The following is a 24,633-nucleotide window of genomic DNA, read 5'->3' as shown; positions in this document are numbered from 1 at the left end:
ATGATGTGAAAACAATGGAAATTAATCCAGTACTACTCAGCCCCTCTGAGACCCTCTTTATATTCTATGTCAATCAGGCCATTAAGATCGTATTTTTAAATAAACCAGATCTTAAACGCTGTGATTTTTTACATTGTCACGACAGTTTATTGAAGTGCTTGAGCTGGCTTATTGAAAATTAAAGGTCTCTGTGGATATACCCTATTTGCACACTATGTACCCTAAACAAATATTAAAAAAAAAAAAAATAGTGTGTCCTAAACTAAATAAATGATTAATCCAGAGTTACCTGGAAGGTATACTAAAATATTTTCAGTGCAAATTCGATGTTCACACTAATGGATAATATTGCCCACAAAATATAGCCTTCTGGATGAGAATTTGATCAAACATGGGAAAAACAAAAAAAAATTAAAAATAACATTAATCATCGTGCAAGACTTTTGCATAAAAGACCTGCAAATGGCCAATTAACATGCCACCTCATCTCCAATATGGTCGGAAATCAATTATATAAGAAATGTGGAGGATATTTGACAACAAGATGATTGACAGGGCAGGTAAGTAAACAACAGTCATGTAAATATATACAAGTCTTAGGTTGCCTATTCATCTGTTAAGTAGGTCTATCCTATGTACTTGTCTTGCATTAATATTTTTAGGATTAAGTAATATGGAAAAGGTGCAAAAATAGCCTGCATCTTGACTGTGTTGCCAAGGCTTGTTAGATTAAAATTAATAAGTAAATAATAAAATCATAATAAACTCAAAGAATTTATGCAACAATTAAATTAACCAAAAACCAAAATGCTGCCACATGCATCTGTTTAATTTGGTAAATTCTCTCTTAACTCTTAAATTGAAGCACTTTAGCTAAAGGACGCTTAATTGGTATTGCTTAAATAAGTGGACATGGCAACATATGAAGAGCAAAGCAGCCTTCCAAACAAAACAAGATGCCTATGTTTAGTTAAAATCCGTAACCGCAACGAGTTTTAATAACGAGTCCAAAACCAGCCATACCAAATGGCAAGACGTCGAACGTTGCTATGGGTGTCGTACCACTACGTACTGTAGCCATCGTCCACATTTCTAGAATGTTCCCTAAACGTTATACTGATAGACAATTTTAGAGGATTCGCTCGCGTAATTAAATGCGATTGTCTCAGCTGAAACGTGTGGCCTACGCGTTATACTTTTGAGGAAACAAAATTAAAAATGGAACTTTTGGAGTTTCTCTTGAAGAAAGAAAGGTAAGGTGATATTTACAGAACTGCAATTTTAAACGTTTCGTCTCAGTAAACTGAAAATGACTCGTAAAAATTCTGCTACAATTCTTTCCCAAGACACTTGAATTGCAGTTGTCAGTAAAAGAGCTGTGTAAAAATTCTTCAGCTTTCCTCTGTTGGAGTTCCTCAGCGAAAATAGCTGCATATGTGTTCTGGAACGACATGAGCGTGAGTAAACAATCACAGACTTTTTTTTTTTGCTGAATGTGCAGCTCAGTGCGGAAAACGCGTATTTTTTTCTTTATATTTGGTCAAGGGTGTTGTTCAAAGCAGAATTGAGAGCAGATGAATTCGCTCTGATGGCCTAATATGTACGCGTCTCTGTAGTTTGTGGCATGCTGTGTTGTGGATTTTTCTCCCTCGAGAACAGCGAACATTCTAGCTTTGTTCTGGGCTTTTGTACTCGCAACATCTGCACAAGTTCCATACAAAACAGTTGTACAGAGGCCTTTTTCTCTGAGAAGATCCGGACAGCAAATGCTCCACTGCTGTAGCACGGCTCTCCCGCAGAGCAAAAACAAAGCGGGACAGCAGAAGGTCATCGGAAGTTTAGATGAGTCGAGTCGGACATCAGGCTTGATGAAGAGCACCGTTTTAACATTTATTATACTACTCATTTTTAAAAGATGCTGAAATAATTGTTTATTAGATGCTAGTGTTTATAATCAGATACTGGTACTTATTGAAACTTTTTCATGCTCTTGCATATTTCATAAGTGACTAGCATTTGATCTGTATTTAACAGCAAAGACTATAGAATACACTTAAAGGGGCTTTGTTACTAGTAACAAATGTACTATTTTTTTAGATTGATTTCTATGGTGATCTGATGGTGAGAAATCAATTCAGTTTTCACCACTGTTCTTGTGACTACGTTTTACAGTACCTAATTTAGATTCTTGTACCCGTCATACTTAGCTGTCACAGATATGAGAAGGAGCAATACCCATGCAAATCTCAACCTTACTTGAAAAAAATTACATTTCCACTAAAATAGCAAAACCATTTCTAAGATTTTTGTGTGTGTGTGTGTGTAAGCAAGTATTTTACATTATTTTAAAAATGTTTTCAAACAATTATATTTGATTTATCAAAGTCACACAAGTGCCAATTTCACATCTGGCACATCCATAACAACGCTTTTTTTTCATAAATACAAAAATGTCAAATAAAATCAATCATTTTTGTTCTAGCCAAGTCTTATCCTTTTGATTAGCATTATTTATTTTAGGTTGTGCAGTTTAATTCACAGATCTTCTATAAAGTGTTTTGTATACTGTAAACTTGCTAACTTTTTTTGGTCACATCCATAATCTCTTATTTTCCTCATTTCAATTTTTAAAAATGATCACATAACACTGTGGTTAGTTGTTTTGTAAAATATAAACAGAGGTTTCAGCATATTGTTAAAATAAACTTTCTCTGTGAATTTATGTTTTGAGTTGTTGCTGCAAATGTCACACGCATAATGCTGGAATTGCTCATATATTAAACATAGTAATTCAGTTTTGTTATCTAGTGCATTTCTATAATAGTTCAGCATAGTTTCTAGACAGGTCATCTTTATTTCTATAGCACATTTACAGTGTAGATTGTGTCAAAGCAGCTTATTCGATAAAGAAAAGGAACTAAAAGGCTATAACAGTATTTTAGATTGTGTCAAATGGGTAGAATGCTGGTGTAGAATGCTGGTGTAGTTCTAGCTAAATAAAAACTGATTTAGTTCAATTTAATACTAGTTCTAGGCACTATGCATTTAGCCTTAAAAGAAAGGGAAAAAAGTAAAATCTATTATGTTCTAGTATCCATCACATACTTCCTGGTTTCAAATAAGTAGTATGTAACAAATAAGTACTATTATCTAAAGATAGGATTAAAAATCTAATGAGTAAGTACTGGAATCTATTAAATAAAGACTTGTATCCGATTAATAAGTGCTAATATCTTTTAAAGGTCTTGAACTTAACTTGAACTGAAAGGTTGTGAACTGCTTTAAATGTGCATTTTTTGCTCAATGTGTGACTTTATTTCAACTGAACCATGAAGACACAACAGAACATAGAGTAGCGTTTTTTTATCACAGCTTTGACAGTGAGAGTGGTTGAGCTCAAGCACATTAAATGAAAGCAAATGAGAAACGTCTTCAATTGGGTGGGACACGTCAGATACTAGAGACCATTTAATTGGTGTCGGTGATGGTATGATGTGACAAACTGTTAACCTTAGGTGTGTAAATCTTCTAAATGTTTTTTTTTTATATTTTGGAGCTCTACTATACGAATACTAACATCTAAAAAGCGTTATTTTGATTTTGCAGGGATTTTAAAGCAGTATCAACTAAAGAAAATCCTCTAGTAGCTAATGGAAGGCATACTAGTATATAAAAAAGTACTAGTAACATAAAATAAATACTATTGTGTTGCGACTGAAGGTTAAAAAAGGCTTTGAAGAATAAAATAATGTTTCTGAGCGCAGGAGAAACAGTATTCTTCTCTCTGACTCCCTCTGCATCTCCAGCTCAGGCCGCTCTGCCATTCTCACAAACGCTGCATCTGCTCATTAATATGCGCTGTGACCACAATGAAGGGGGAGAGTCGCTCTCTTTAACCTTTGTGCATGCGGCTAATTGTGCTAAGTAGAGGCGCTTAATAGACTGGAAAATAATCACCATATATCTCACGAAGAGAAGCAAATGACCTTCTCAAAAGACAATAGCCATCTCAGTTTAATACGTCGGTGATTTTATGATATTAAATGTCAAAGCATTTGGGCTCCTCTGAATAATTAAATCAAATAAATTATTGCACCTAGGCAGAACCATCTTGTAGACTAACCCAATTATAATGCACTGTAAAGCTAATTATTAAGCATGATTACAATTAGTATGATTTTAATAAATGTAACCATTAAAGGGTTCATCACAGTCACTGGCTCTTAGCTGCGTGTGGGAGAGAGAGACGGACTGAAAACTCAAGAGCGGACGATGAGAGAGGACAGAATGAGCTGAGACCTCATCATGTGCTTTGTGTCTAGTACTTTTTGCTTATAATTTAGGGTGTATTTATACAAATTGTATATCATACATTACAAGCACAGACACACACACACACACACACACACACACAAACAAAAATATCACTCAGTCAGTGTAAAAAAAATTTTTATACCCAAAAAATTTAGAACTTAAAATTCATTTTATGACACATTAAAAGATTTTATTTTTAGGGATCTTATTGCATCCCCAAAATATGAATTAGTTGTATTTTTTTTACTGTATACTTTGGCAATGTCTTTCAAAACATTATTATTATTTTTTTTTTCAGGAAGAATAATACAATTATTTAAATAATTTAAATATTACGATTATTGCATCATATACCGCCCCTTTTCCAGTTGTACACATTTGATGCTCTGCAAAGCTCAGTTTCAAGTGAAAATGGGCCCTATCATACACCCAGTGCAATGTGGCGCAAGGCGCGGCGCAATAGTCTTTTGGTAGTTTCAGCCCACCTGTCAGGTTTCAGACCATATGGGGCACAGCATGTGTTTTAGGATATAACTCAGGTTTTTGAACACACTTCGTTTTTGTTGTTCATTTATTCGTTTGCTGGAAATTAGAACTGAATTTAGAAATAGTTTTGAAACGAATATTTGCGCTTAACAAACACAATTAAGTATTTATAGACTAATTGATGTCTGTGCGTAAAGGTTTCCCCATCCAAGAGCAAATGTGAAAGTGATCCATTATCTCTCATTCTCACGCAGTAGATGCTCTGTTTAACAGTTTTCTGTTAAAAAAACTTTTTAGATTTTGCTTGTGAAATGCTCATTTTTTTCCACTTAGACTTACTTTGCGTCCTGTAAATAGCGAATGCGCTCTTGGCGCGACGCAGCTGGCTCTTAAAGGTAATGGTAGATGAGACTCTAATTGGTTTATTCTCAAAACACACCTATAACTCATTAAGAAAATAAACTCAACCCTTTTAGACCATGCGCCACGGCGCAAAGCAGATTTTCCCGTCCTTAAATTAGCAAAAACACGTTCTGACATGCCCTGAAAGCGTTTGCGCCCTGCGTTTTGCGCTCTGCGCATGGACCGTCAAAATAGAGCCCAATGTGTGTGTGCACTAAGCCTCAGAGACAAGCAGAGCACACACATCTGAAGTCATCTTAATGTGAGCGCTTTATTGGTCAAATACATGCACATTTGTGTCAAAATGCGGTGTTTAGTAATTATTCATAATAACTAGAGCTGCACGATTCTTGGAAAAATGAGAATCGCGATTTTTTTTGCCTAAAATAAAGATCACAATTTTCTCACGATTCTATAGATGTAAAAAAAAATTAATGTGAGTGGGCTATTATTATTGTTATTCTCAAACATGTGGTAAAACAGCAATAGGCGTTGTGTAGCTGTACTGTTGGTTAAAATGGTAAATTTTGTATAGAATTGGAATGGTGGACTTGAACAGACTTTAGATTTGCTCCTGGTCATTATTGCTGATAATAGTTCTGATGTTGAATTATTGTGTTTGAGACATATGCTTACAATTTGCTTACAATTCATTTTCTGCTTAAAATCTGTCACTGACGTGATTTTCGTGAATGCAGAAGACTGGGTGGCTATTTTTGCATTTCGGCGGGTTTTGGATACTTTTTAGGCTACATCTGGCAACACTGTGTGCGCTTTTCGGCTTCATTTTCACTGCTAAAAGCGGTTCACTTCCCGCGCGGCTCCCAAAAGATCACTCTTGTGATCTCGTGCCACAAACTGAATGTTATTTACAACTTTATTACCTGTTCTTCACAGCCTATGCAGGTTCTGTTCACTAAAGTAGACTTCATTAGTTCATTCAGAGACGCGTGCGCCTGCCCTCTGGTAACAGCTCATGGTTAGCTTACGTCACGTGTGATTTTGCGGTCACTAATACATTATATGAAAACAGAAATTTTATTTTTTAGGTGAAATTTATCTTATAAATACAGCATGTGACTCTTTCAACACCATTTGGAGGTGTCCACGTTGCTGAACAATGTTTTTAAAACAATGTAAAGACTTGTGCGGGCACCATTGCTTCTTTCCTGAACTTGAAAATATGATTGACAGAATCGTAGAAATGCTGGATTAAGATCGTCTTGTGGGTGAAATCGAGATCGTGATCTTTTTACGATTAATTGTGCAGCTCTAATATTAACCCTTATTTATGTAATAAACAAGTTGAGAATCAAAGGACATGTGAAAGTGAAACCAGAAATCAGAGCCGCACTTCTCTTAAAGTGACAGCATGCAAAATTCCTGCCTGCCTTTTTAACCCATTTCTAAAGATAATAGATTTAATAACTCTTTTCTAATAACTGATTTACAGTACATGACAGTACATAATATTTTACTTGATGTTTTTCATGATACAAGCATTCAGCTTAAAGTGCAGTTCAAAGGCTTAATTATTGTAATTAGGCAAGTCATTGTATAACAGTAGTTACTTCTGCAGATAATCCAAGAAAATATATTGCTTAAGGAGGCTAATAATATTGACCTTAAATTAGTTTTCAAAATATTTAAACCTGCTTTTATTCTAGCCGAAAAAAAAGAAATTAGATTTTCTTCATAAGAAAAAAAATGTTGCTCTGTTAAACATCATTTGGGAAATATTTAGAAAAAAACTAATTCACAGGAGGGCCAATAATTTTGACTTCAACTGTATATGGTTTTGAATAATCGTGATTATAATTAAGACCAAAATAATCGGGTTTATGATTTTTCCCATAATCTAGCAGCCCTACTTTCAATATTTTTTATCCCCCAAAATCTTGACAGGCATATTTAGAACAAAGGTCATTTTTATGATTTATTAAAATATTTCATTTTAAGAATCATATTGCATCCAAAAAATATGAATTATTTGTATTTTTAAACTTTATACTTTGGCGATATCTTTCAAAGCATTAGGTTTTGCAAAAATTTCAGGAAGAATAATAAAAAAAGTTTCCTTTTATCAATTTTAGTAAGTACGTTTCAAAATAAGTGTATTGTGTAATTGCACACAAATATATCTTGTTATTCTAAATGTTGGAGTGTAATTCTACCCATATTTTGACACTTAATATTTGTAAGTTATTTGATATGTCAGAGATATACATGCACTAAATAGGTGAATAAAAAATCTCTCTAAATGTAAATTAAATTGCAATCAATATATGATGAAGAAACCTAATGTATAATTCATATAATAATAACTGCATAATTAGAAAATATTCAAAATTTGTTACCATTTAAAACCATCAATATCCATTAATTAAATTAATCTAGACTAAATATTTCTAAACCAATTTTTGAGTATTTGAATATTTAGTAATAAGTATTTCTTATAAAAATTTCTACAAAACATTATAAAAAACATTATTATAATATAGCCTGCATTATAATGCATGATATATAGGGTGTATTATGCATATAAAATGAAATAACATACATTGAAACATAATTGTAAAATGCTCTTTTTTTCCTATAAAAGATCATATGCATGGCATTCGCTTGACATGTATACGCAGAAATGTTATGTAAGCTGCAACATACATCCGATAGTTAAATGTTCTTCAGTGTGCTTTATTACACAATGCGTTATGACAACTACCTGTTAAAGTGGGCATAAAGACAATAAATCAGTGCTCTCTTTTGCTCATACTGAATCGTCCTCTGATTTTAGAGGATTAATCTTTATTTCATACAACAGCAAAAAATAAAACTGTTACATTTTTCAAAAAAATTGCATAATCAAATGGTTCATGTTTGGATTCAAATCCACCATTTTATTTTTTCTTATAAAAAAAGTATCAAATGCATAGGTACAATAATGTGCCCAAATACATAATAAAAGAAAATGCTACTGTTGTATTAAGGATTTTATACTAGTAAACTAGTACACGTGGCATACCTAACACATCCAGTATGTACTGTAGGTACAAAATATAAAAACAATCTCATAAATAATTTCAGTTTAATATACATATTTACACTTGCTTCTCCACAAAGAGTATTTGGGCATACACAGTCCCGGTGCAGTGTGTTTTAGGCTCAAGTTGTGCACATCCAGTCATGTCTGTTTTAAGCACAGGCTTGGGTTTCACCAGCTCCAGCTCTGCATATGTCAGACTGTCCTCTAAAACCCTTGACTTGAGGACGAGACGAGAAAAGAGAAGAGAACAGGGCGTTTCAGATATATGAAGACTACAGTATGTGGTCAGAAGTCTGAAAGAGGAGTTTAGTATTCACTGGGGAATTGGGGTCAGAACAACATGAAATTATATGCATAATTTTAGGATTGTTCCTAGACGTTTGTAACTATGAATTTCAAGAATGTATGAACAACAGATATTTCATTTGGTCAAAGCATTATATAGACAACATAATATTTATGTACATCCAATTCTGTACGAATCACACTCGTTATTTAAATAAGTCTGTGTTTGACTAGCAGAGAGCACATAAACTCGTCATCTTTGACCAACTGGATTAAAATCAGATCACACAATGCAGGATCGTAAAGCATTTTCTCCATTTTTTGCTGCTTTTCTGCGATGATTTCCCTGGAAACTAATCTAATAGGAATCAAGCACGTTAAATAAATAATCGCGCTTTGGAAAGCAATAATAGTAAATAAAATTATAACAGCCATAAATGGAGATAGGTATAGCAATAACTGTGGCGAACATAAAGCTGTATGAGAAAGCCACATTATTTCCCTCTTGCATGTTTCTGGTTCGTGGAAATTCAATTGAGAGGCTAAAGAAAGTGCTTTGTTAGATGCAAATATTATACAATTGTGCATAAGTGGATTAAACGTGCAAAAATTAATTATAAAACAAGTAATTTAGCTAGATGTATATTTAGGACAATTATGAAACCGTATCAGCATCACTTAATCTTTTAAATGTTTTAGCATGAAATCAAATAATTCTGTTTAATAGGAGTTAGCATTACCGTTTTTGTAGGTTGTGCCTTTAAAAGTTTGGTTCTGCGTGGTTTTCTTGGTGCAGGTGCTAGAAGACAGACCAAAAAATACAAATAAATCATGAAACATTTACAATAGCTTCAATATTTGAGAACACTTCACATTAAGGATATGAAGGTAACATAAATAGCAGATAATAACTAAAAATATCATGTTAGTTAAAAAAAGCTTACATAATAATAATACAAAGCATTTATTACAGGCCTGTAGCCAGCCTATTGAAAGGGGTGCTTCTTTTTTTCTGAAAAGGTGGAACTTTTTGCATTTATTCGGCTTATGTTTTATTCAATTCTGCATTTTTAGTAACATTTTAAGAACTAATCTTTGCTGGATCATCAGCTTGTCGGATGCTAATCATGATCACACATTTTTGATGCACCAAAAATATTTTCTACAATTTTGTCTAAGTGCTTGCCGTACTATTTTACTATAAGGTATTTATTTACAAATTTGAATTTAAACTGTAAGTAAATCCAGTTTTAGAAATATTGTTATGAGTCTAGCATTTAAAAGATGAATAAAGAAATATATATAAAAAAAACATTTTTTAAAGTAATTATTTTTTGATTTTATTTTTAGATTTATTATCATCCATAATTAAAAAAAGGAATCGGGTGAAGCCAGTTTTAAAATATAAACTGTAGCCTATGGGAAAATAAAAATGGCCAGCTCATCAAACTTTTCCCAGTCAGAATTTGCCCACTTTGTTAAAATTATAATGAAAAATTTAATTAGTCTGTATTTACTTAATGGTTCATGTTAGGTATGTACTGTTTGAATTAACTTGGTTTTAAAATTAACAAAAGCATGACAAACAAAACATATGATCACAATAGTTCAATTCACCTTTTTTGTATAGCGCTTTTACAATGTAAATTGTGTCAAAGCAGCTTCACATAAAAGATCATACAGTTGTAAATTGATTTCGTTTTGTCAGTTTTCGTTTTGTCAGATTTCGTTTTGTCAGTGTGGCTAATTCGTATGAATTTGTGAGTTCAGTCGTACAAAAATGTACAATTTTAAAAAGGAGGCGTGGCACCCAACCCCACCCCTAACCCTAACCCTAACCATCATTGGGTGATAAGCAAATCGTACTAAATTGTATGAATTCATACAAATTAGCCACAAAATCAAAAATTTACACATTGCTGTGAGATTGCGTTGGGTGTTTAAAGGCGCGAGACATGGAGCACAGACACTCTTGACTATTCTGGCGGTAATTAATAATATAATAACACTGTTACTGAAAAGGTGAAGGTGTTTTAGAATGACCAAAACAACATTTCAGATGATTTACAGTGTGCTCAGCCTGCTGGTTTGTCCATTCACACACATTTTTCCATCATGAGCAGAAAAATAGGATGAAAACGTAGCTAATGAGTAGCATTAGCAATACAAGAATTGAACTATAGACAATACTGACATTTTTAAAACAATTTAAATTATTCAATCTGATATTTGTGCCTCAGTTGGCGTTTCTGTGTGGAGTTTGCATGTTCTCCTTGCGTTCGTGTGGGTTTCCTCCGGACGCTCCGTACATGCAGTACAGGTAAATTGGGTAGGCTAAATTGTCCGTAGTGTACGAGTCTGTGTGTATGTGGATGTTTGCCAGAGATGGGTTGTGGCTGGAAGGGCATCCGCTGCATAAAAATGTGCTGGATAAGTTGGCGGTTCATTCCGCTGTGGTGACCCCGGATTAATAAAGGGACTAAGCCGAAAAGAAAATGAATAAATGAATATTTGTGCTTGTGTCAAACATAAGTTTAGTAAACATAAATTTAGTTCACTTTTTCAAAACACAATACTTTATTTTGCATTTCAGGTAAAAGGATTAAAAATTGGATTAAAAGTAAGACATTCATTTATAAATTTAAGATTTTCTTTTCTAATAGGAGACCCTTTTAAAGGTCCTAAAGTTCTTGTAAAACCAAAATGTATTGTACAATGTGTGTTTTGCTAGCACACAATGTTATTCTTTAGGTAAACATTTAATCTGCACAAGTTAATCGACCGAGAAATTTTTTTTTTGTTAATTTTTGAAGTCTAACCATTTGCTTCTGTGTTTTAAGTGGCTTAAGTCTCTTTTTACAATCATTTTAACCAAGTCCCTATATTAGTTTGCTTTAAGGGAATTGATTTGTAAAAAGAAAGCTCCACTCTTACTTAATGTTTCAGGTGGAAGTGGTTTAAAATACTGAAATAAGTTTTAAAAGGGTAAAAAGAAACACAAGTCTTTAAAGGGCAAATCATAACTTAAGACCCACCACTCATTGTTGACACCCAGTGCAATTATTGATTAAACCCAATGTTTTTATTATTATTTTTTTTTTATCTAGCAATACCCAGTTGTCTTGGATTTGAAAATATGTGATTCGGTTACCTTTAGCTGGTATCTGTGGTGGTGGCGGTGGTTCAGTGACGTCTCTGGGCTGTGCTTTGTGTCGTTTCTCTTTTCTGTGCATTGCAGGAGAGCAGCTGGACACACTGGTTACTGTCTCTCCTGAGCTGGAGATATAAAACATAACAATGTGAGCCTTGGAATCAGGCAAACATAAATAAGAGAAAAGCAATGGTAAATCCTGTTACATAAGTTTACCTGTTTTCTGGACACTTCACCAGGTTATAGCTGGCTAGATGGAGACAAAGTTAAACAAACATAAAAGTATAAATAAATGTGTAACAAGAATAAAAAAGGCAATAACAAAATAGTTTGCTTATTAAAGAATCATTTTATGTGTTAATGACATTAAATCCACCTTACTTTGCAAAACAGAAGTGAGCTTCTTTTTTTAATTAGTGAGGTTTCTGATTAATTAGCTGCTAAAACTAAGTAAAGAGTCAAAAAATGCTAGACTTGTACAGTATGCATGGAATGATATCTGGTTTCAAGGGAAAGTCTTAGTTTTAAAAGTGCTAAGATGTTCTGTTACACACTCTCAAAAAAAATGGTACAGAATTGTACCTTAAGCAGCAAACATCATACTGTGATACCGTGAAACTGTGATATTTTTATCCAAGGTTATCATACCATCAGAATCTTATTCTAATTTACAGTCAAAAAATAAATAAATAAATAAATAAATACATGCATGCACATACACACACACACACATACACACATAGGTACATGCACGCATGCACACATACATACATAAACAAGCAAACCAGGCTGTTACTTTTTGTGTATTGGTACAGGCACGTCCAAACTCTGTTCTGGAGGGCCGGTGTCCAACTGAGTTTAGCTCCGACTTGCTTTAACACACCTGCCAGGAAGTTTCTGGTATATCTGAGCTTGATCAGCTGTTCAGGTGTGTTTGATTAGTGTTGGAGCTAAACTCTCCAGGACATTGGCCCTCCAGGACCGAGTTTGGACAACCCTGTATTAATACCTTCATATTTGACCCAACTACAGACTGTCTTTGTACAGTTACAGTATGTGAGGTGAATGATATCAGAAACCTTTAATGATTTAAGTTAAACTGTCAAACTCACAATTGTGTTAAAAACTGGTGGATTTTAAAGTGTAATAATGTAAATAATTTGGACACTAGGGTAAAAGTGTATCACCTCGTAGTCTCCGTTTGTGCTGCAGATGCTGACATGTGATAGTCAGGGCAAAGACAAGCATACAGACCAGACCAATAGAGCAGATAAGCACAGCACACAGATACAAATCTAAGAAAAAAAGCATGACAATAAAACACTAAATTACAAGAGCGCTGACCTTGCAGACATTTGCAAAACATTTTTTTTAGCTAGAACCAATGCAAATGGTAGCACTACTAAAAATTACAAACTATAAAACCATATTACAACTATATAACAGACTGTAAATTATTCTTACAATAACGTTTCTTTATATATATATATATATATATATATATATATATATATATATATATATATATATATATATATATATATATATATATATATATAATTCATATATGTAGTGGATTTGTAGTAATACGGTGATATGTTGTAATGTGTCATAAACAGGAATAATCTTCTGTCCAATAAAGCTTGGGCAAAGCTGACCACAGAAATAAACCGAGCACTGTAAGCACACTTGGTTTACACTTGGTTAAATTTGGTTTGGTGTTTCGCCGCCAGAAGGGAGGAGATGTAACACACTGGCCAAAAGCTGTCTAACACTGTAAGCTGTGATCCGATCCAGCACACACAAATGTGTAGTCTTTATCAGTGACAGAGACCATACCCCAGACTGCAATAAACAGCATGTTGCCTTATTTTATTACAATATTGAAATAACAGCTTACCTTCAAACATGCGCCATATGACATCAGTTTTTCCTGTGCTCGGCGTATGATGTACTGAAACATTAAGAGAGACACGAGAAAAATTAAATGCCATTGTTTTTATTTTAACTGTTCAAAATCATTTTGAAGCATTTGAATTATTTAAAATAAATCAATTAATTAATTAATTAATTAATGAAGCAAGCATTTATAAAAATAATAAATCAATTAATTAATTAATTAAGCAAGAATTTACTAAAAATAATAAATGAATGAATTAAGCAAGCATTTAATAAATAATAAATAAATAAATGAATAAATGATGCAAGCATTTAATAAAAATAAAATAAATAAATGAATGAAGTAAACATTTAATAAAAACAATAAATACATAATTAAATAAATGAAGCAAGCATTTATTAAAAATAATAAAGAAATGAATGAATGAAGCATGTATTAAAAATGAAAAATAAATAAATGAAGCAAGCATTTAATAAAAAAATAAAAGAATGAATGAAGTAAACATTTAATAAAAATTATAAATAAATAAATGAAGCAAACATTTAATAAAAGTTAAATAAATGAATGAATGAAGCAAGCATTAAATAAAAATAATAAATAAATAAAGCAAGAATTTAATAAAAGTATTAAATGAATGAATGAAGCAAGCATTTATTAAAAGATAAATGAATGAATAAATGATGCAAGCATTTAATAAAATAATAAATTAATGAATGAAGCAAGCATTTAATAAAATAATGAATGAATGAAACGAGCGTTTAATAAAATAATAAATGAATGAATGAAGCAAGCATTTAATAAAAATAATAAATAAAGCAAGCAGTTAATTTAAATAATAAATAAATAAATAAAGCAAGCATTTAATAAAAAAATAAAAATAGGAAACAAGCATTTAAAAAACATAAAGAATGAATGACTGAAGGAAGCATTTAATAAAAATAATAAATATATAAAGCAAACATTTAATAAAAATAATAAATAAATGAAGCAAGCATTTAATAAAAAAGTAGTAAATGAATGAATGAAACAAGCATTTGTTAAAAAATAATAAATAAATAAATGAAGCAAGCATTTAACAAAAATAAATAAATAATATTTTTAGAATTTATTTAAGTAAAACATTGACCCTTATGGTAAGTTTTTTTATTTTCTTTTTTTTTTTTTACAACATGCAAAATTATTTTGGGGATTTTTATTGCAATTTTACAAGTCTAGAGAAAAAAGCACAAGACTGAACTGTATAAACGTATCATTTCATATTTGGCTCAAAGCTCAACCTGGTCATTCTGCCCAACATCTTGCATTTTGTGTGGATTTTCTGCAGGCTTGTGCTTGATGAGGCTTCAATATGACCGGGCAAGGACATTTAGCTTAAAAAGGAAGTTGTGTTAGAGGCCTCTAAAAATACTTAACCTTTGACCCTAAGAAATGTGGCTTTCATAAATCCATCACTGAAAACTTTGTAAACAGACCTTCATTACGTCACTGTTTAAGTAACGCAGGCCACTGTTAATTACTGTTAATATTTGTTTACCTGGTCCAGACAATTTAGGGAAAAACTCTTGCTCGTTGTCTCTTTAATTTTTCTTCCTTTAGTGCAGTGCTGGCTGTCTAGTATTTCTTTTTAAACATGCCAGGTCAGGGGAAATTACTTGCAGATGTTGAGGGCTACATTGGACAAAATTTCATTAAAAAGGCTTAGTTAAAAACTTCAAATGAGATGAATAAGATTTAGATGTTTTAATGATTAAACAAAACAATTGGTTCTTGTTTGTTTATGCTTTAAAAATGGTTTGGTAACCAAAAAAAAAAAAAGAAAACTTGTAGCATCTGCTATTTGGTCATGTTTACCCAAAAATTTAAATCTGCTGTTAATTTACTCACTATCAGACAACCAAAGATGAACAGTTGGTGATTTTTTTCCTTCATTATGACACTACAAAAATACTAGCTATGTGGATTTTGAAGCTATGAAGTTATGTGGACTTTGGTGGTTCGTAAAGTGGAAGTCAAAGGCTACTTGCACTTTGGGAGTCAAAAAAAATGAACAAATAAACAAATTAAATGCAGACAACAAAATGAATAAAATCAATGTAAACGCAGAGAGCCACAAGTCACTGTAGGTGTTTGTATGACTCTTGAAGTGTCGGTAGCCATTACTTACATTTTATGAATCACCAAGGACCATGGTTTCAGCTTAAAATCTATTTCTACTTTTAACTACGTCTTGAAATAAGTTGTTTTACTTAATTTTTTGGGTGAACTACTCTGTAAAAATGCTGGGTTTCACACAATTGATTTGTGTTGGGACAACATCAAGGAGTTATGTTACTTTTTACAAATGTAAGTGGATTGAATTATGTTGTCCACTCAAAAAACTCAAATATTGTGTTGTTTCAGCTTATTTAAAATAAATAACAAACATCATTTTTTCAGTGTATCCCTTAAACATGCCATAGAATCTTCAAATGAAATCAATTCACAAATATAGTTTCCTTTGCATGTTATTGTAAAAGAATTCTTCTATTATGTTAGCAGAAAGTATGTAAAACAGAAATTCATTTTATGTGATCATTTACTTGATAATTACATGGTGTAGTAAAAATGCTAGGGCTGAAAAAAATCTTTGTTCATTCTTTAAGAAAACTCAAAATGATAGAAGCTTCAGCATATTAAAGTATTTTTATTATTATTATTATTGCCTATGTTCTGGGTCCTATTGGATCCAGGTTTGCATCCCTGCTCACATGCACTTCATTATCACTGTCTCTACTTTAAATTTATACCAGAACGGCCGTGACTCCGTCTGCACCAGGTATACAGTTACACATCTGATCTACATTTTCTTTCAAGTCAAAGGCGTTCTATAAAACCCCTGCTAAACTGAAGGGTTCAGCGAATTTTCAGTTCTGCAGAAATGCTGTGAGGAAAAAAAAGAACACAAACGGGGTGGGGAGCAGTGTATGTTTGACTGCCGCTTTTGTTTTGGAAAAGCATTAAGTCATTTGCTGGCCGACCCTGTGGCTGTGGAGTTGGTTGAAGTGGTTAACCCCGCTCTGTGGTCCTGTTGGGTCTGTGTTTATGGGGTATCTCAGCTGGTTGACATTGTTTTGTTGTATTATTCACAAGACAATTTCCCCGGTTTAAGTCAACCTACGACCTCCTTTCCTTCCTTATTGCCTGTTGTTTGTTTGCTCTTTAGCTTTTGTTTGTGTACGTGTCTTACAGTTGGGTAAAGTGGGATGTCTGTGGCTGTCTAAGTCTAACCCCTACAGCAGTATTCTTTGTTTATATTCCTCATACAACACATTCATATTTGTACAGACGTGTTTTCCATTATATAAATCTTCACATATATATGGACTTGGTGGAATGGGTTAAAGATTATTTCACTTTTTCATTTGCAACCATTTTATTCTTAAGGCTAAACCCCTTAAGATGTAGCATCTCATTTCAAGGGGCTCCTTATATACAAGATCAAATAAATACAACACACATATGTAGCTAGATAATAATAATAAAATAAAATGCAGTCACAACACTCAACATAACAATGAAGACGCCACTAGAATATACGTTTATCTTTTTTGTAATTCATCTTCCTACATTTACAGCAAATTCAATACTTGTTGCTTTTAGCTTTTTGGAATTAACTTCAAAAGCATCAGTTATGCAAAGAAAACATTAAGTTGCAATGGGGATTTATAGCCAATGGTAATCATAAATAATTTCACTTTTTGGACAGTATAAAGAACTGAGCTATACTTTAAAGAAATAGTTCATCCAAAAATGAAAATTGTGTCATCATTTGCTCATCCTCGTGTTGTTCCAAACCCCTTATGGCTTTCTTTTTCAATGGAGCTTTAAAGAAGAAAAATGACTTGTGCACTTTATTCCAAGCCTTCTGAAACCAATAATAGCTTTGGGTGAGAAACTGATTGAATTGTAATTTATTACTCGCTGAAAATCTTTACATCTGCCCTAGTTCTCTGTTCTCACTGGCACATTTTAAAAGAGAATTAACACTGTCTACTTTTTAATCAAGTTCTTATTTTGAGGTGACTTAAATGAATAATAATTCAATTTGCTAAATCAGTATAATTCATTCACAGAGTAGATTGATCAAATAAACATCTCGAAAATTAAGATAATCAGGGAGTAGCCTGTATTTTTTTAATAAATTGTTCACACAAAGTGATTTTAGAAGGTATATATATACACAGTATAACACATGTCTTACAAAGTACTTTTAGAAAAAGTTTAAGAATTATCTTTTATAGTGCTTTTAAGTGGTTTTTGACTTGAAGTTTTATTACAGCAATTAAGTCAATAATGACAGAATATTTATTTTTGAATGAACTGTCTATTAAGTGCATACAGCAAATACATCTTTGCTCCCTTTATTGTTGCTAGCAAAAACCAATCAGCATTTATCAGAAAGATGATTAATCCAATGGACGCTGAAGCATCGGGACCTCTCGCAGTCTGAACACCCTAGGAAAACTCATACTGCAGCCAGAGTAAATGTTTTCAGTTGCGTCTTTGCCAAGTCTCCTAACTCTGTCCCCTCAGCATGTCCAAGTTGCTCTCGTTAACAGCCTCATAGTCTGTTTTTGTTGGCTCGGAACACATTTATAGTAGAAATGATGTATATATTGAAGGTGGAACCCTAGCATGTGTTTCAAAGAAAGCTGCAATGTGAGAAATGCGAACGTTTACACTGCATTTTCATGTTGATTATTTGACAATTTATGGGCCGTTCTAAAACTGTTTAGATTTGGGCTTTGAAGCGTTGGAATGGAGTAATGCCATTATGGGAATCTGATGCAGTCATTCTTTTGTGACGCTCTGTAAAGACAGACCGCCCCCTCTATAAGAGACTTTTACAAACAGCTAACAATGAACTTTGTCACTAATAGTGGAATTGGAGTTGACCCTGTGCGGGATGAACTGAAGGATTAGTGAACTGAAGGAAACAGCTGTTGTGTGGTTAGCCCTGACCGTAGCAAGACATCACTCTTCCAAGCACGCTGTTCGCTGGCATCGCTGACTATAAGCTATGGATTGAACTATTAGTTTTATTCTCGGATTCTCCAGATTGCTAACTGGCATAAAAAGCTTTCACTTTTACATTTTCCATACATCTGCACTCTATTATATGATGTATATGTTATATACATTTTGTTACATGCTATGAGTAGTGTGAGGAGTGTGTTACACTGAAAAGTACACTAACAGATAAAGTACACTTATTTGATATTATCTATTTATTTATTTACATTTTTTTTGCATAGATCACTAGGGTAGAGGTTTTCAATCTTTTAGATGCCACGGGCCCCCAAATATAATCTTCCTTGTGCAAAAGAACAATCTGTACCAACAATCTATATCTATCATTTACCATTATTTTTTAAAGTGTCACTATAGGATGTTATATAAAAACCCAATGTATATTGTACAATCTTAATATTATAAATAGCTCTAAAATATTTTTTGGAAGCATTTTGTTTCTATAAAGTTACTTTTTTGCTTACTATAATCGTGCATGCATTCATTTGTTTACTTTTTAAAGGGCACCTAGGTTACCCCTTTTTTCAGATTTAAAATAAGTCTTTTGCGTCTCTAGAATGTGTATATAAAGTTTCAGATCAAAATACCCATCAGATTTTTCATTATACCTTTTACAAGATGCTGTTTTATACTGATTTCCAGCAGGGGGTGGTTTTGTCGTACTGCGCCTTTAAGCCGAGTTCTGCCCGCCTACTATTTCTACATGCCTCCTCCCTCAGCTGCGTCAGACAACAGACAGACTTAAAGGAAGAAGGTCTCACGTAGCGTTTGTGAGATACTACAGTAAGAACTAACCTTTACTAATCAGTATTGTGAAGTTGCATTGATGAGTTACACACAATATCATTACAAAGTTAACGCGCGCGCGCGCGCACACACACACACACACACACACATACACACAGATACACACGCACACACAGGTAGGCAGGCAGGCAGACAGACAGAGCGCGCTTAGCTTAGTTAAGGCAAACCTCAAGTACTGTGTGGATATCTGTTATGCTAATGTACAAAATAAACCTGATTTAACTTCCACAAACCGGGATTGAAGCGTCTTCTTTTATAATTGTTCTGACACGCGGCTGTGCTGATGAAGTAAAGCTGAAGTAAAACGCTGTAATTAATTACACACATATTCTGTTTTAAAACACTTTAAACATGTGAAACTTACTCTTAATCACATTTGATAATGATTGCTGATCCTAGCGAACAGAACAGACCTTTTATTCCCGGTTGCTTTGCGTATGTCTGTCTGGTCTTGTTGACATATACACGTGACTACCGGAACATCTTAATGCACGCAGCTGTCAATCAATTCGGTGGGCGGGGGGATCGCACACCTACGTAATGGTGCGATCGATTTGAAAACAGCTCCAATTGGCCGACCCTTTTTTTTGTAGTTAAATTGAAAAAAAGGACTGGGTGTGTTCATATCACCCAAGTATGACGGCCTATACACTATACCAACACACAGATCTGTCCAAACAGCTTGAAAAGTAGATTTTTTACCATAGGTGCCCTTTAAATTCATTTTTTTCATTGACTAACATTTGAATTTATTTCTTTTAATCATATAATTGTTTGTAAAATACAGTTCTGGTAATTGTAATAATATTTCAAGTATTTTAGAACTAATATAATTTGTAGAACTATTTAATACAACTATTTTTGTTTGTTTCCGTCATCTACTGTATACGTATTTTTTTAACACAAAAGATTTGTTTTGAATAATGTTAAAAAATGTTTACCATTTACATCTGTAGTAGGAACGAAAAGTACTGTTGAAATCAATGGAGACCATTTTCCAACATTCTTCAAAGTATTTTCATTTGTGCTAAACAGAAGAAAGAAACTCAAACAGGTTTGAATCAAGTGGAAAGTGAGTAAATGATGGCAGAGTTTTTATTTTTGGATGAACTATCCCTTTGAATGCTTTATTATTTTTATCTTAACTTTTAATTTTATTATAGAATTTAGTTACTATTTTTCATGTATTTTTACATATAAACAAATATTCTCCAAACATTTCCACAGACCCATTAGCAATCTTTTGCTTCCTCTGAAAAGCATGCATTAGCTTTGCGTAGCATGTGTGTGATGTAAATATTGTCAAATATTGTAAGATGTGCATGCTTCATATAAGCAGCCCCACTTTTTGCACAACCATTCCACAAAAGATGGAAGTAATAGATACAAAAACAACAGATGCCTGTACTCCATTTAAAAATAAAGGTTTCAAAAAGGGGACAGTATAGAACTGGCAGTGATGCCAAATAAGAAACTTTTTGGGTTGCCCACAGACCTTTTTTTCTTAATATGAATAACATTTTAAAAACCTAAGACTTTTTCCACTACAAATAGCTTTTGTGGTATAAAAGGTTTGAATTGTAAAGTTCTTCATGGAGCCATTTCTGCCAGTATGGAACCTGTATTTTAAGAGTGTATTGACACTCACTTGGGTGAGAGTAATAAATATCCTAAAATATCTGTAGAGCATTTGCATTGATCATAATTTCTGCAGAGCAGTAGCGCAGCCACTGGATAAGGATGAAAGTGTCTAGTGTGCATGTGTTACATCCTTTGTTTGCGCACACTACCACATGGGGCATAGTTTGAAGGCTGCTTGTTCTGTAGTATGATTAAATATGTTGTAATTAAACACATTAGGATTGAATGTATAGTATGCAGTAGTTTGCTTTCATCTGCTATTAAAACTATGAAGCCACAATGTTAGATTAGCAAATATACCAAGATCGTAGATTTGTCAATTATCAAAACTTTTGTGGTGAAGCTAGCAATTCAACGTGTGATTTATGTTTTGAGATTATATATATAATGCATACAGTATATATATATATATATATATATATATATATATATATATATATATATATATATATATATATATATATATATATATATATATATATATTTATAATGCAAACCAGGATTTTAGGAGCTTATGGCTAACATGTTAAAGCTAACATCAACACAGAGGATTTGTTAAATCAACAGAAGAAAAAAATATTTTAGACAATATAAGTTAAGACAATATAAGTCATTAATTCACTTAAGATACAGCTCAGGAAAATATTCTTCTTTACCTCGTAATTCCATGCTCCCTGTTCCATTGGACGAGGCCCTCCATTTGTTTCTGTGTTTCCGTATTTCCTGCACTTTACAGGTGTAGTTTCCCCCATCCTCCCGTGACACATTTTTGATCAGCAGACGGTAGAGCTGCCCATCATTTTCTTCCCAAAGGAGAAACTTGGTCTGAGGAAAGAGCTTGCTGTAGTTGCCATAATACTTGGCTTTCTTCATGCCCATCCTCACCACAAGATGCTCGTCTTCAGGGGTGGGGAAGTAGAGCCAGCGCAGAACTAAAACACTGCTGCTTCTCTTCTTCTGAGACACTAAGCAGGACAAAGTGATGTTGTCTCCCTCCATACACATGCTGACTGGGCCAGGTGTGACGGTCACATTTAAAGCATCACTCAGCTCTGGGAAAAAGTAGAAGGAAGCTTCAATTTTTTTTCTGTTACAAATTGAGGGATATTGACTAAAACCAATGTACGGTGGCCGAGAGAGCTTAATGTGCTGCAATTTAAGAAACACAGCCAATTACAAAAAACGCCAGCAAATAAAAAAAGATCTTCATCCGATTGACAGCACACATACTGCAAATCACAATGCAAAAAAATTCATGAAAACGCACTGCATTTCTCACAACAAAAAACAATTCATGAAAACGCACTGCATTTTCTCAAAAACATCGGAAACACTTGCAATAACATCGGAACACAATAAAACTTTTTCAAAAGGACCCAAAAACGTTTATTTTAACATCCTGTTTCCCTTGTATTTTGTATTTCATTAGCCTACATAACAACGTAAATAGCCGATCTGTCGTGTTTTAGGGTGCCCTTGAAACATTTCCATTCTGTTCCGTGCTATTTGAAAGTGTTGTAAGAAAATGCATCGCATTTTCGTAAATTATTTGCATTGTGAGAAAATGTAGCACGTTTTTTTTTTTTTTTTTTTTTTTATAAATGTGTTTGCATTTTGGGGATTTGCAAACTGATGAAGATCTTTTCTTAATTTGCTGGCGTTTTTTATAATTGCATGTGTTTTCTTAAATTGCAGCACATTAAGCTCTCTCAGCCACCATACCCATGGAATTAATTGTTGATCGTAATTGGAATATTTTTTCTGTATTACATTTTCAAAATAAATTTTGTTTTTAATCGGTGTGGTTATTTCACCAATTAAAGATTTCTTTACTCTTCTGGAAGTTAAAATATTGATAATGTAATGTCCAAAAATAGAAAAATAAATTCTCTAAATGACAATATTATTTTTGAAACACAAAAAGTAGTAGTCATTAGTACTGTATTTACAAAGGGAAACTCTTTTAGTTTTATTTATTTCTTTGCTATTTCATGTTGTCATAAACTTTCCAATTAGAATCAACAATTAATTCCATGGGTACGGTGGCCGAGAGAGCTTAAGTTCTGCAATTTAAGAAAACACATGCAATTTTATAAAACGGCAGCAAAACAAGAAAATATCTTCATTAGTTTTAAATATATATTTTTTTTACGGATAGAACCTTTTTTCCCCCAACATATTTCTAAGCTAAATAGTTTTAATAACTATTAATAATAATTATAATCTTTGCCATGATGACAGTACATAATATTTGACTATATATTTTTAAGATAGTATTCAGCTTAAAGTTCAATTTAAAGGTTTAACTAGATTAATTAGGTTAACTACAGTAGGTAAGTCAGGGTAATTAAGCAAGTTATTGTGTAACAATAGTTTGTTCTGCAGCCAATTGGAAAAAAATATTGCTTAAGGAAGCTAATAATAAAAAAATGGTTTTAAAAAGTTGTAAAATGTATTTTATTCCAGCCAAAATAAAATAAATAAGACCTTCTACAGAAGAAAAAAAAAATGATAGGAAATAGTTTCCTTAATCTGTTAAAATTCACTTGAAAAATATTTGAAAAAGAAAACAAATTCACAGTGAGGTAATAATTTTGACTTCACCTATATATATAACCCAGTAAATCCAGAGAAACAGAATTTTCAAATGGCCTCTTCATTTTTTTCCACAACTTTATATTTTTAGACTATCTGTATGTACAGCTCTTTGTATGCTATTCCTCAGTTTTCGTTGGACCCTTATTTGTGGACATATTTTTGTTCTGGCCTGCATCCATGACCCCTTAAGGGTGTAAAATATATGAATGCATCTGGGCTCAATATGCCCTGTCAAACAGAAACTACAGGTGGAAAACATTTGTCTGCCTTCTTGAACCAGAGGACAGAGCAGGGAACACGACAACAAGATTATATCCAGCTGTTAAAAGGCTTTCGTCGTGTTTATGTTGTGTCCCAATTACTTGCGTCCCTCAGGGGTCAACTGGGGCTCTGTTTTCAATGCAAAAACCACATCACAAGAGAGTTCTGCACATAAACAAAAAAAGCTAAATAACATTTGACCTGAAGATGTGTCTTTGCTTTGTTAAAACTTGGCAAACACCATAATGCAGTCTGACATGCTTTTTGTAATATATGTTTTTAGAGTCGGAGTAAAATGCAGAAAGATGAGGTAAAAAGAGTTTGTTGAAACAAAAAGTTGTTGAAACTTGTTTTAGCATGCAAAATAGATTTATGCAGATGAACACGGCATAACGCGTGTGACAAACATGGAGTTGCTATCTGGAAAATCATCTCACTCTTCAAGTACTTTCTAAAAGCTGTTTTGCAAGTTGTTTCGTCATTGCGTATTAAAAGGCCAATATAAACATCTTACCTCCAATAAATACTCTAGTCAGGAGAACTATCGCAACAGCGGAGAGCTTCATTTTGCAGACCCGTAGGCTCCATAAACCCAACTAATCGTCAAGAAAAGAAAGGAGTCCCAGGGATTTTCTCTCCTTTTCTTTCTCTTTTCTTCCTCTCACTGTGTGTGTA

General features: G+C 33.1%; 2 protein-coding genes across 3 annotated transcripts in view; one reads left to right on the top strand and one right to left on the bottom strand.

The window, feature by feature from the left end:
* The first annotated feature begins 927 nt into the window (after window positions 1-927).
* Window positions 928-24,633, top strand: part of wu:fc13h05 — a 49,863-nt gene continuing 26,157 nt past the window's right edge. Inside the window, exons 1-2 of one of the 2 annotated variants that reach the window (XM_073920133.1) lie at window positions 928-1,253; window positions 1,347-1,457. The gene's annotated coding sequence lies outside the window, so the exon portion shown is untranslated. The remainder of the gene's footprint in view (window positions 1,254-1,346; window positions 1,458-24,633) is intronic. The other variant, XM_073920134.1, reaches the window with a different exon arrangement.
* vstm4a (V-set and transmembrane domain containing 4a) lies at window positions 7,964-24,624 on the bottom strand. The gene is made up of 8 exons (NM_001083819.2): window positions 24,473-24,624; window positions 21,756-22,151; window positions 13,582-13,635; window positions 12,869-12,976; window positions 11,898-11,931; window positions 11,682-11,806; window positions 9,271-9,329; window positions 7,964-8,462 (listed from the first exon to the last, which is right to left on the bottom strand). Exons 1-8 carry the CDS (start codon window positions 24,522-24,524, stop codon window positions 8,301-8,303), a joined length of 990 nt encoding a protein of 329 aa, NP_001077288.2. The 5' UTR covers window positions 24,525-24,624; the 3' UTR covers window positions 7,964-8,300.

Source organism: Danio rerio, chromosome 13 (assembly GCF_049306965.1).
Source record: "Danio rerio strain Tuebingen ecotype United States chromosome 13, GRCz12tu, whole genome shotgun sequence".
NCBI lineage: Eukaryota > Metazoa > Chordata > Actinopteri > Cypriniformes > Danionidae > Danio > Danio rerio.
This window is presented reverse-complemented; position numbering and strand designations above follow the sequence as displayed.